General features: G+C 42.7%; 1 protein-coding gene across 1 annotated transcript; it reads left to right on the plus strand.

Moving 5' to 3' along the window:
- The first annotated feature begins 10,544 nt into the window (after positions 1-10,544).
- On the plus strand, positions 10,545-11,326 carry LOC124702378 (glutathione S-transferase U20-like). Its single transcript, XM_047234515.1, has 2 exons — positions 10,545-10,868; positions 10,973-11,326. Exons 1-2 carry the CDS (start codon positions 10,545-10,547, stop codon positions 11,324-11,326), a joined length of 678 nt encoding a protein of 225 aa, XP_047090471.1.
- Positions 11,327-13,663: the final 2,337 nt, after the last annotated feature.

The raw sequence follows: 13,663 nt of genomic DNA on the forward strand, positions 1-13,663 counted from the left end.
CCAGCACCGAGAGCCACGATACGGAAAACATTACCGAGACGCCGTCGCCGCCGATCCCATCTCGGGGGATCCTCGGAGATCGCCTCCGGCACCTCGCCGGAGAGGGGATTCATCTCCCGGAGGACTCTACGCCGCCATGGTCGCCTCCGGTGTGATGTGTGAGTAGTCTACCCCTGGACTATGGGTCCATAGCAGTAGCTAGATGGTTGTCTTCTCCCCATTGTGCTATCATTGTCGGATCTTGTGAGCTGCCTATCATGATCAAGATCATCTATATGTAATTCTATATGTTGCGTTTGTTGGGATCCGATGAATAGAGAATACTTGTTATGTTGATTATCAAAGTTATACATGTGTTGTTTATGATCTTGCATGCTCTCCGTTATTAGTAGATGCTCCGGCCAAGTAGATGCTTTTAACTCCAAGAGGGAGTACTTATGCTCGATAGTGGGTTCATGCCTGCATTGACACCGGGACGAGTGACTGAAAGTTCTAAGGTTGTGTTGTGCTTGTTGCCACTAGGGATAAAACATTGATGCTATGTCTAAGGATGTAGTTGTTGATTACATTACGCACCATACTTAATGCAATTGTCTCGTTGTTTGCAACTTAATACTGGAGGGGTTCGGATGATAACTCGAAGGTGGACTTTTTAGGCATAGATGCGAGTTGGATGGCGGTCTATGTACTTTGTCGTAATGCCCAATTAAATCTCACTATACTCATCATGATATGTATGTGCATTGTCATGCTCTCTTTATTTGTCAATTGCCCAACTGTAATTTGTTCACCCAACATGCTTGTTCGTCTTATGGGAGAGACACCTCTAGTGAACTGTGGACCCCGGTCCAATTCTCTTTACTGAAATACAATCTACTCGCAATACTTGTTTTTACTTGTTTTCTTTGCAAACAATCATCTTCCACACAATACGGTTAATCCTTTGTTACAGCAAGCCGGTGAGATTGACAACCTCACTTGTTTCGTTGGGGCAAAGTAGTTTGGTTGTGTTGTGCGAGTTCCACGTTGGCGCCGGAATCTCCGGTGTTGCGCCGCACTACATCTCGCCGCCATCAACCTTCAACGTGCTTCTTGGCTCCTCCTGGTTCGATAAACCTTGGTTTCTTTCTGAGGGAAAACTTGCTGCTGTGCTCATCATACCTTCCTCTTGGGGTTGCCCAACGAACGTGTGAAATACACGCCATCAGCCTTGCAACTTATAGGATATCTTATACATAACACATATGCTTTATTACTACCGTTGACAAAATTGTTTCTTGTTTTCAAAATAAAAGCTCTAGAACAAATATAGTAATCAATGCTTCCCTCTGCGAAGGGCCTTTTTTCTACTTTATGTTGAGTCAGTTTACCTACTTCTTTCTATCTTAGAAGCAAACACTTGTATCAACTCGTGTGCATTGATTCTTGCATGTTTACCTATTGCACCTGTTATATTACTTTGTGTTGACAATTATCCATGAGATATACATGTTTCAAGTTGAAAGCAATTGCTGAAACTTAATCATCCTTTGTGTTGCTTCAATGCCTTCACTTTGAATCTATTGCTTTATGAGTTAACTCTTATGCAAGACTTATTGATGCTTGTCTTGAAAGTACTATTCATGAAAAGTCTTTGTTATATGGTTCAGTTGTTTACTCATTGTCTTTACCATTGCTTTGAATCACTGCATTCATCTCATATGCTTTACAATAGTATTGATCAAGATTATGATAGCATGTCACTTCTGAAATTACCCTTGTTATCGTTTACCTACTCGAGGGCGAGTAGGAACTAATCTTGGGGATGCTTGATACGTCCCAAACGTATCTATAATTTCTTATGTTCCATGCTTGTTTTATGACAATACCTACATGTTTTGTTCACACTTTATGATGATTTTATGCGTTTTCCGGAACTAACTTATTGACGAGATGCCGAAGGGCCAGTTGTTGTTTACTGTTGTTTTTGGTTTCAGAAATCCTAGTAAGGAAATATTCTCGGAATCGGACGAAATCAACGCCCAGCATCTTAGAATTCCACGAAGCTTCCAGAACACCCGAGAGCCACCAGAGGGGGGCCACGGGGCCACCAGATGATAGGGCGGCGCGGCCCAGGGGGCGCGCCCCCCTATTGTGTGGCGCCCCCGTCAGCCCTCCGACTCCGCATCTTCGCCTATTTAAGCCTCCTCGACCTAAAACCTCGATACGAAAAAGCCACGGTACGAGAAACCTTCCAGAGTTGCCGCCATCGCGAAGCCAAGATCTGGGGGACAGGAGTCTCTGTTCCGGCACGCCGTCGGGACGGGGAAGTGCCCCCAGAAGGCATCTCCATCGACACCACCGCCATCTTCATCAACGCTGCTGTCTCCCATGAGGAGGGAGTAGTTCTCCATCGAGGCTAAGGGCTGTACCGGTAGCTATGTGGTTAATCTCTCTCCTATGTACTTCAATACAATGATCTCATGAGCTGCCTTACATGATTGAGATTCATATGAGTTTTGTATCACTATTCATCTATGTATTACTCTGGTGATGTTATTAAAGTAGTCTATTCCTCCTCCATGGTGTAATGGTGACAGTGTGTGCGTCATGTAGTACTTGGCGTAGGTTATGATTGTGATCTCTTGTAGATTATGAAGTTAACTATTACTATGATGGTATTGATGCAATCTATTCCCCCTTTCATAGTCTGTCGGTGACGGTGTGCATGCTATGTTAGTACTTGGTGTAATTGCAATGATCTATCATGCACTCTAAGGTTATTTAAATATGAACATCGAATGTTGTGGAGCTTGTTAACTCCGGCATTGAGGTGCTCTTGTAGCCCTACGCAATTAGTGGTGTTCATCATCCAACAAGAGAGTGCAGAGTGGTTTTATTATGTGATCAATGTTGAGAGTGTCCACTAGTGAAAGTATGATCCCTAGGCCTTGTTTCTAAGCATCGAAACTCCGTTTATTTACTATTCTGTTGCATGTTTACTCGCTGCCATATTTTATTCAGATTGTTATTACCACTCATATACATCCATACTACTTGTATTTCACCATCTCTTCGCCGAACTAGTGCACCTATACATCTGACAAGTGTATTAGGTGTGTTGGGGATACAAGAGACTTCTTTTATCGTGATTGCAGGGTTGCTTGAGAGGGATATCTTTGACCTCTTCCTCCCTGAGTTCGATAAACCTTGGGTGATCCACTTAAGAGAAACTTGCTGCTGTTCTACAAACCTCTGCTCTTGGAGGCCCAACACTGTCTACAAGAATAGAAGCAACCGTAGACATCAAGAGGCACCCATCATGACATACCTCCACGGCGGAGCCCTGCCACCTTGAAGACTCTATAGCCGCCGCCTCCACAAGATCTCATCCATCACCACCACTCAAGAGGAGAAGGGACTTGGATCTTGAAGGCTTCATCACCGACCTACACTTTTTGTTTTTATGGATTTTTGTATTTTATGAAAAATAACTAACAAGCAAAGACTAAAAACAAGGCACGTAAAATACAATGCAAAATCTAAAAGAGATAAGAGAGCTCACAGTGGTGTTACCTCCCCAAACTTAGGTGAGACGCAGTTGTAGGAAGATTCTTCTAGAAAATACCTCTTACGCAGCAACCACTATGATGTAACTTTTTTCAGTTACCCGACAACAGCGCCAGAGAATGTCTTGATGTTGCTAGGACTCCAAGTGCATAGTGTTGTGACAACACAGTATTTTACCCACAAGGGTGACTCGAGGGTTTAAATACAACTCTCGGGGAACTGAGTATTCTCTTCTCCACTCTTCTAGCAATCCTGCAAAGTAAAATAAAAGATTTGTGTCCCCGACTTCACCATGTGGTTGTCAAAAGCACAAGGTTTCGTGTAAGTAAATAAAACACAAGTAAAAATAAAGAGAGTAAAACTAAATAAAATATAATAACTAAGTAAAAACTATAAAGGGGTTGATTATTTTTGGTGTTTTAGATGCAAATAAGAAAAGTAAATATTTTTGTATTTTCGGATTAAAATGGTGCAGCAAATATAAAATAGGATAAAAGCAATATAAAGGTGTTTCTTTTGATAGAAAGTGGACCAGGGTTCGTGGGTTCACTTGACTATTCTCTCTTTTAAGTTGTAGTGGACAAATAGTAATTCATCAATGAGATATGAGGATGCAAAATAATAACATGAGTAAGGTACGCATTTATATGTGCATCACATCCTAACATAAAGATGATGCAACACATCTCTCTTATACTCCACAAGAAAGGGAAAACTCCATGCAATCTTGTATTAAGAATTAACAGAGCATAGCCATAAGTACTTTGACATGATGTTTGCATATCAAATATGCTACCTTGACCAGAAAAGATCATCACTTTTTTAACGTGATGAACATAGCACATGATTCACTTTATCCCTAGTGACGTAGCAAAAAAAAGGCAAAGCCATAATTGATCATGACTTTGTTGTCACTATTCAATCACTAAAACCATCATACTCCATCTAATACACACATCACCACACACACGCTCTTGCATAGATGTTGGATCAGAACAAATACTTAAGAAAAAGGTACATAATATGCATTTATCAATACATCTTACGCATAATACGATCAGATCTCATTACACAATATCATAACATAAGGATCCACCACATAGGTATTACAAATATGACCATAATCATGTGAGGCATGTCATATGGAACTAAGAACTATGAATACCATGAGAGAAATAGATCAAGATACTGGCACAACCCCGTAGTCCAGAGGTGGAGTACTCTCCCTTGATCATGGTGATGATGGTGAAGACGCTGGAGACGGTGGAGATCCCTCCGGCGGTGATCCCAACGGAGCTTCCCCCTTCAATCATCTCTGTTGTAGGTCTCTGTTTTTGTGTTTATGTCTTCTGCGTTGCTCTCCTCCCGAGAACTCTTCAGGGCCATATATATAGTGATTTTTAGGTAAAAATACGTCGGTGGGCGAAAGAATCAGGTTAATTGGACGATCGACGGTCGAAAGAGCATGGGTAGCGCGCCCTACATGTTTGGGCGCGCCACCTGTACTCTTTTGGGCCTCAGGCCCATCCATGCCTGCTCCAAAGCTCCATGGTGCTTCTCCCGATGAAATAGTGACGCTCCCAAAATCTCAGATCAATTTAACTCCGTATAGGCCCCTGAAAGTGAAAAATACGTAAAACAGGGTTTTCCTGTTCTGCAGAGTTATAAACTAAATAAAGAAGATCATTGGTAAATCCCCATAAATCAATGTAAAACCTTGTTATTAACATCATATATGTTGCAAATATGTGGGAATTCAATATGATAAAGGACAAATTTCGGTAGTGCAAGTGGGAAAAAAGTTCCCCAGCTCGGGAAATAGGTAAAGAAATCGATCCCCCCGCTCAAGGTGTATTTCGATAAAAACTTACGTCTGGCTGATATAGCGGGACAACAAGGTCTTACTGTTGGTCAATTTCTGGGCCTCGAAGAAATTCCCAAGCCTGATGAACTAGCATGGAAATATGTCCATACGAAGCCTCTGGTCAAACGTCAGCAGATCCCACTCCTACTAACACAAATGATAAAATTGCATGATAGATACGAGGAAATCACGGAGAGAGATAAAATTATCTCATGGTGGAAGTACGATATTAGCATTACTACCGTGAAGATTTCATAGCTATTGAGCTTGAAGAATTGTTTCAGATCTTCAATCTAGACGCCCTCGACAAATCTGCCGTCAGTTGCTATTGGTTGTAAGTGATTTAATTCTATAATTAAGTTTCTAGCTCACTTCATTCATTGCATTTATCCTCACTATATTCTTTTGCAGATGGAAGATTCTCGGATGTAGCAGAAAGGGAATCTATGACATTAGGTTCATTGACAGATATGTCGTTAATTTTGCTATGATAGATGGTTATCCAAAGGACACAGAGAACTTCCTAATTTTTTTAGTGAAACAAAATACCCTTGGGTACATATTATTTTCTTACAACTTCAAGTGAGTGTTACTGTCTTGTACACATATTCTATTTTTCTTACTCGATGTTAAGTGTAATTGATGAGTTATGCAAATATCACTATATTCTGCTAATCATTAGAGTTGACTCTAGAAAAATTTATATCATGAACTCATTAGACAAAGACCCTGAGGAGTACAACACCCTGATTTACATGCTCGATAGGTAATTTTAATCATTATTGCACTATATCGACTTTTTCATTCATTTCCTGATAAAATCATTATCACATATGTTGGAAAGTGTTCATCACAAAGGTGACCGGTCAATAGGCGCCGGAGCTACGTTATATAAAGCTCCATGTAAGTAGCTAGTACTAATTTCAATATATATCATTATTATGCTTGATTTTTTAATTAATTCTATTCTTGTAAAGTGCGAGAGGCAGCCACCGGGGACCAATTTATGTGCATACTACGTTTTCGAGTTCATCAACATGGTGATTGAGGGACGCCAAGATTACGAAAAATTGAGTACGTGAAAAATATTTACAATTCTTTTAATGATGATTTGCTATACACACAACTCATATATTCACATTTGATCTTATTCTTTATAGACCAAAAGCATGTGGGGGAACGTCCTACCACAAGCCCGTTTACAACAAATTCAAGAGGAGATGTCGGAATGTTTGCTTATGGAGGTCATATATGAAGCCGAAGAATACTATTACCCCCATGCCTTCTTGTAGTTTAATGATCTCCATGTAATAAAATAGATGCATTAACATGTATGATTGTCGAGCTCCCATGGCTTCGAGTTGTATATACATATGTGTGATCGTAAGAGAAGAAATGTGTTATATATATTCATCAACGTGTGCATCACCGTGTACAATATATATGTATTAGCGTAGAATATGTATACATGAAAAAGAATTGAATGAAAATGAAAAACACAAAATACAGGGCAGAACCCTAAACCCTGGTGTGGACTTTAGTCTCGGTTGATGTTACCAACCGGGAATAAAGGTCCCCCAGCCCGAACGTTTCGTAGCGCCCATGTGGATGGCCTTTAGTCCCGATTTGTAAGATCATTGGGACTGCAGGTGGGGACTTCAGTCCCGTTTTTGCAGTCCTGGTCGGGCAATCGGGACAAAAGGCCTCCAGAACCAGGACAATAGGCATGTTTTCTACTAATGGACTCGGTTAGAAATATTGCATGGAGTCGGATGGAAAACCGACTGCGGACATATGGATACGTCCAGATGTCACTACAGGAATGTGACGATATGCCGAGGGCCAGGAACCCTCGGCATAGCCTGCTTTGGCCGTCGGCGTAGGCTATGCCGAGGGCCACCCTCGGCGTAGCTCCTCGGCGTATAACTCCCTCGGCAAAGACACTATCGCCGTCGGCGTAGCCCGGCCCTCGGCGTAGCACGCTACGCCGACGGCAAAACCCTCGGCATAGATTTTTAAAATATTCAAATTTCCTTTTTCCAAAAAAATTAAAAAAAAAAATTCAAAAAAAAATATTTTTTCTATATGTCGACGGCAAAACCCTAGGCATAGACTTTTAAATTTTTTAAAATTTTAATTTCTTTTACACCATTTTTTTCTTTTCTTTTTCTTTTTTTCTTTTTTTTACTTGTTTATCTTTCACCCAATACATATTTAACTCTAAGTACATTTAATCTTAGGTCAAATTACAATCATGGTTAAACTTCCGAGTCGGTCACCCATCCTCACACTACTCCAGGTTCAGCACGCTTAACTTCTTGGTTCCATTCGGATGAGCTTCCATTAAAGAATTGACACCTCTTGCTGATAATAATAGCATCTCAACCATATTAACCCTTGAACCGAGATGCACACCTCTTTATTTTTGAATCCCAAACAATTACTTAAGTAGACAACAATGAATATATAAGTAATAATAATATTAAATTCAAATAACAATAAAATGATTTTATTTTTTGGTCCTTTTTCTATTTAATATTTAATATGGAATAATTAATATATTTAAATCGGAAAATCGAAATTCCATAAATAATATGTCTAAATCGATCAGAAAAATGAGAGGAATCTAAATATAACATCCATATCATCATTTGAACCTAAAAATTAGAGGAATCCAAATATGACGCCCAATTTGCCATGTGGTCAAAACGGTTCCCTCGGGAGATGCGAAATGGTTGTATCGGGCGCGCTGGTGCACCGTTCGCCAACACGCTAAACAGACAAAAATTAGCACATAAAGTGATGTGTTATAGACCTAAAAACATTTTTTGCGGAATTTATTGAGCGACGGAAAGTTTACCCCTAGTTCAAATCCGGTCAGTTTCTAGCGGATTCGGCGGGACACCGCAGCAAGCCGCAGGGATTCCCAGATAGCTAGCGCGTACATATGACATGTGATATGTGGTGCGGAGGCGGTGTCCTACCACTACGCGGAGGTCTCGCGCAATACTAAAATGCACCTCATACTTCACAAAAAAAAACCCGTTTTGGCACCCCGAAAATGAAAAAAACCATCGCCCATGGGTCGGATTGGAAATCTGCTCCCGGGGCCTTGCTTCCCATCCCAGGGACCACGCACGTGCCAAATATAGCCTCGTTCCGACAAACTATGCGGTGTCACGGGCCGTTTCCTACTCATTTGCCTTAAAAGCCATAGAACTCCCGACGTGATAGCCCTGTTTGTGAAGGGTTTTCCAAAATAATTGTCGTATCCTAATTCCGATTTTTGGAGTGGTTACTAGGACACATAAATGACGCCATGCGGCTCCGCGGGATTTTCTGACTTTGTTTAAATTGCCATTTGGCCAAAACGGGCCCCCACGGAGATGCGATATGGCGTGCACGGGCGCGCTGGTGCACCCGTTTGCCATCGCGCTAAACAGAAAAAAATTCGCACATAAAGTGATGTGTCATAGACCTAAAAACATTTTCCCCGGAATTTATTGAGCGACGAAAAGTGTAGCCCTAGTTCAAATCCGGTCACTTTCCAGCGGATTCGGCGGGACACCGCAGGAAGCCGCATGGATTCCCAGATAGCTAGCGCGCACATATGACATGTGATATGTGGTGCGAAGGCGGTGTCCTACCACTACGCGGAGGTCTCGTGCAATACTAAAATGCGCCCCATGTAGTTACTTCACAAAAAAACCGTTTTGGCACCCCGAAAATGAAAAAACCATCGCCCCACGTCGGATTGGAAATCCGCTCCCGGGGCCTTGCTTCCCATCTCAGGGACCACGCACGTGCCAAATATGGCCTCGTTCCGACAAAAAATGCGGTGTCACGGGCCGTTTCCTACTCATTTGCCCTAAAAGCCATAGAACTCCGGACGTGATAGCCCTGTTTGTGAAGGGTTTTCCAAAATAATTGACGTATGCTAATTCCGACTTTTGGAGTGGTTACTAGGACACATAAAATGACGCTATGCGGCTCCGCGGGATTTTCTGACTTCGTTTAAATTGTCATTTGGCCAAAACGGGAACCTGAGGACATATAAGAAAGTGATTGAATTGTTTCTATATTAAAATGGTACTGTACATGATTAAAATATGCATGATTTTGACATAAACGGATAGAGGATGTTTTTCTGAACATTTTGATACCTCATACGCATTTTTCTGACATCATATGAATTAGTTATGATTTTTAGAAATTAGACAAATTTAAAAAATGGCCTACGCCGAGGGTGGCCGTCGGCGTAGCCCTGTCTACGCCTATGGCCAAATATATGCCGAGGGCTGCCCTCGGCGTAGACTTCGCTACGCCGACGGCAACAATACGCCGAGGGTCGACGGGCTAGCTGGCCGTGACGGGCCATACGCCGATGGCCCCGACATTTGGCCGTCGGCGTACGTCACGGCAGTCGGCGTATGTCGCCATTCCTGTAGTGTGTGTAATGTTTGCTGAAATAAAACGTTACATTATGGTCTACACAAAAAAGAATTATGGGAAACTAAAAAACTGCTGCCCTATTTTTTTATAGATCACATCTGAAAAGACATTTCGATGAAAATTAGGGCCTACATTCTATACGTGTATATGTGGTCATATATTTTATTTGGAACCTCAAAATTTTAAAATGAAGTTTTTGAAAACGAGCTCCCTAGAGCTCGAGATCTAAAACGATTATTCCACCACCTAGCTAAGTGCAAGCTGGCAAGATCACAAACAATTTAACATAGCTAATTCCAAAGCGTAGGAGCAGAAATGAGGTCATCTCGAGCGACAACGAGAAGTGAAGTTCTTTCTGGTTCCATCTCTAAACAATCTGAACGATCGACGTTAGCAAAGCCAGGCGGTGAAATCGATCTGCTGTTTATTCCTAGGGAGTACGTACAGCTAGCCGGCGCGCACTGAAACAAGCTAGCTAGGGACAAGCGAATAGAAACACAGAAAAGGAGACGTTTCTCACGAGGCCGATCGTACGTAAGTGGCAACGAATGAGCGAGCCCTCTTCGCTATTCTCGGCCTACATATACGCGCCCAATCAAACCGAGAAAAGGCAAGGCAAACACTCGCCATAACCTTAACCGCATCGATCGTAGCTAAGCAAGCTTTCAAGGGACGCGACATGGAGGGAAGCAAGGGGGTCGTCCTGCTCAATTGCTTCGTCAGCCCCTTCGGCAACCGCGTTCGCATCGCCTTGACGAAGAAGGGCGTGGAGCACGAGGTGACCGCAGAGAACATGGCCCAGAAGAGCGCTCTGCTGCTGGCCTCCAACCCCATCCACGGCAAGGTCCCGGTACTCCTCGTCGCCGGCAAGCCCATCTGCGAGTCGCAGGTTATCTTGGAGTTCATCGACGAGGCCTTCTCCACCACCGGCGAGCAGCTCCTGCCCACCGACCCCTACGCCCGCGCCCAGGCTCGCTTCTGGGTCGCCTACGTCGATGCAAAGGTGGGCACTCCATCAATATATACACACTCGATCAACAGGGATACACTCCATTGCTCCCGCGTGCGAAGGCTTTCATGATTAAGTCATAACTTGTCCGTGTGCAGATTCCGGCCTGCGCCCCGAAGATATGGCAGTCGCCCAAGGGAGCGCCGGCGGTAGAGGAAGGGAAGAAGGAGATGCTGGTCGCGCTCAAGACGCTCGAGGCGGAGCTGGGCGAGAAGCCCTACTTCGCCGGCGAGTCGCTCGGGTACGCGGACGTGGCGCTGGTGACCTTCGCGCCCTGGTTCCTCACGTACGAGCGGCTCGCCGGGTTCAGCATCGCGGAGGAGTGCCCGGTGCTGACTGCCTGGGCGGCGCGGTGCGCGGAGGAGAACGAGTGCGTCTCCAAGTCGCTGCCGGACCCAGAGGCTGTGTTCCAGTTCGTCGGAGGAATGAGGAAGCACTTCGGCCTCGAGTAGCTTTGCTCGGCTACCTACGAAGCGCGTCACTCTATTATATGAATGTATGATCCATGCAAAATAAGTTAAGCTCATACGCATTGTCTCGTGCGTATGTGTGTGCGCCTCATAGGGATAATGTTTCCTCGCCGTCCGAGTCGTCTGTGATTTTTATTTGGAGAGGCTTTGTGTTTTCCGAATTGATGGTGATCGATTTAAACTTTCTTGGTCGCGTCGTTGATGAAATGTACTCTGCTTGAAGAGCTGTGTCTTTTCTTGTTGATTATATATGTACGTCTGAGATTGCTTACCACGCTTGCTTTTGGATCTTTGGTGTATATGGAGTGTAAAAAAGAGTACTATATATATGGAGTGTTGACATAGAATAAATCTGTCCTACCTCTACGCGTGGCATTGGGTTTACCTTTTTTTTCATGAAATACATTCCCTGGCCTCTTTTCTATTGTAAGGTCCAGTTCTCTAATTCTCACCAAATTAATGGTATACTAGAGTTTTTGTGGGGATTATTCCCACCAAACCCCAAATCTCCATTTATCTCCGAGTATTTTGAAAATATCTTCTTTTTTTCCTTATGTTGAGATCAATCAGCTGGTTTGATTTTTTCTGTATTTTTTTAAAGAGAAATCACATATTTCATTCATAAAAAGTTAAGTTACATGCATGAGTAAATAATCGTGAAAATTAACAGATAGATCAAGAGAAAACATGCGTGATGAAAAATTGCAAAAACATATCCCTAGAGCTTCCTGCACTAGCCGAAGCCAGCGGCCGCGGCCAAACTTCAACACCATCTAGACGCACATTGTAAGAGATGCAGGACCTCCACCATTGCCAAATCAAAAGGACCATCATCGCTAACGACGCTTTGTGAGTCGATGAATAGGACTGCTTGCTGTGGCACGTTGGCCGGGGAACGTCCCTGTGCTACGTTGGACCAAGATCCACCCCATCCCATCGATGAAGTCGAGGAATAACGACAAATCCACCACCTCCGTACCAATATATTTGCTCCAGAGCATCCACCCCCTCCTGCCGCCGTGGATAACGATCAATACCAGCGACACGTTGAGAAACATATCTTGGCATATCTACAGAAAAGCAAGAACATGAAGTCGCCGATCTAAAGGATCGACATGCACACGATGCCATCAACTTCAAGACGCTACCGTAAAGGTCAGCGCTGGTGGCAGTAGAGTTGAGGCAGATTTATTCACCCGACCGCCACTCCCACCACCCCAATAACGCACCACAACAGACAAGCCCTAACCCTAAAAACTAGACCAGGACAGAGGAGAGAGGTCCCCTTCCCTCATGTTGTCGGACCGGCAAGTGGAGGGAGAGGAGACCAGCCCAGATGCTAGCGAAGATCTGGGGGCAGGAGGTGTGTCTCCTTTGCCGAGTTAGTTGCACCTTGTCTCGTATTAGAATAAATCGATCGACTATTTTTGTGTGCTTATTGGATATAGAGACTCCATAATTATTGCTCCAAAAAGACTATAATTATGCGGCTGGTTAGGTGGACCACTGGGCACAATCTCCTCGACTTACACGTCCCATTACATGCAAATCTAAAGTTATATAAATATTTGTATCCTAGTCTTTTGTTAAATCATATCCATCACTTAAGACCAGTCCAAGAACTAACTACAAAATTAAGGGTTTGTTAGACAATAGTTAGATGATGCTTACATGTAATTCTGAAGATGCATCGGACAATTTACATTTGTGACTTTAAGAAGATTTTAAAATCTATTAACTCATATGTATAGGTTCAATTATGATATTCTTTGGGGTATTAATTTTTTGAGAAACTTGATAGTATTAGTTCAAATGCAGTATAAAATTTCTACCTGTTTTGTCCATTTAGGTACAATTCTTGTTGTGGTCAACCAACAAAAACAACATATACCAGCTCCAAGATAGTTCACCTTTCAGTGAGATTTTTTAGCTTATCCGTCTTTTGCATAAAGATCATATTTTTAATCTAAGAGAACAATTTATTATTTATTTTCTAATAAACATTGGATATGTAAAGATTGTTATTATCTATTTTGCATTATTAATGTGCAAATTTCAAGATCTTCTCTCCTGAAAATAGGGCACACAAATAATATAGAAGACTTTGGATACATGGCTAAAACGCCATGGTTACACCAATACTGTGATTCGGCTAACCGTATTGGCATGACACTATTAACCATCATGATTTTGTAACTAAAAATACAAGTGTCTAATAAGGAATATACCTAAACTACACACGAGAGGTTGATCCATAGTTACCCTCCCTCTCAACACCTCAGCAGAGATGATCAAGGTGAGAGAAGCCGGTGAAGATCA

The sequence above is a fragment of the Lolium rigidum genome, chromosome 3 (assembly GCF_022539505.1).
Source record: "Lolium rigidum isolate FL_2022 chromosome 3, APGP_CSIRO_Lrig_0.1, whole genome shotgun sequence".
NCBI lineage: Eukaryota > Viridiplantae > Streptophyta > Magnoliopsida > Poales > Poaceae > Lolium > Lolium rigidum.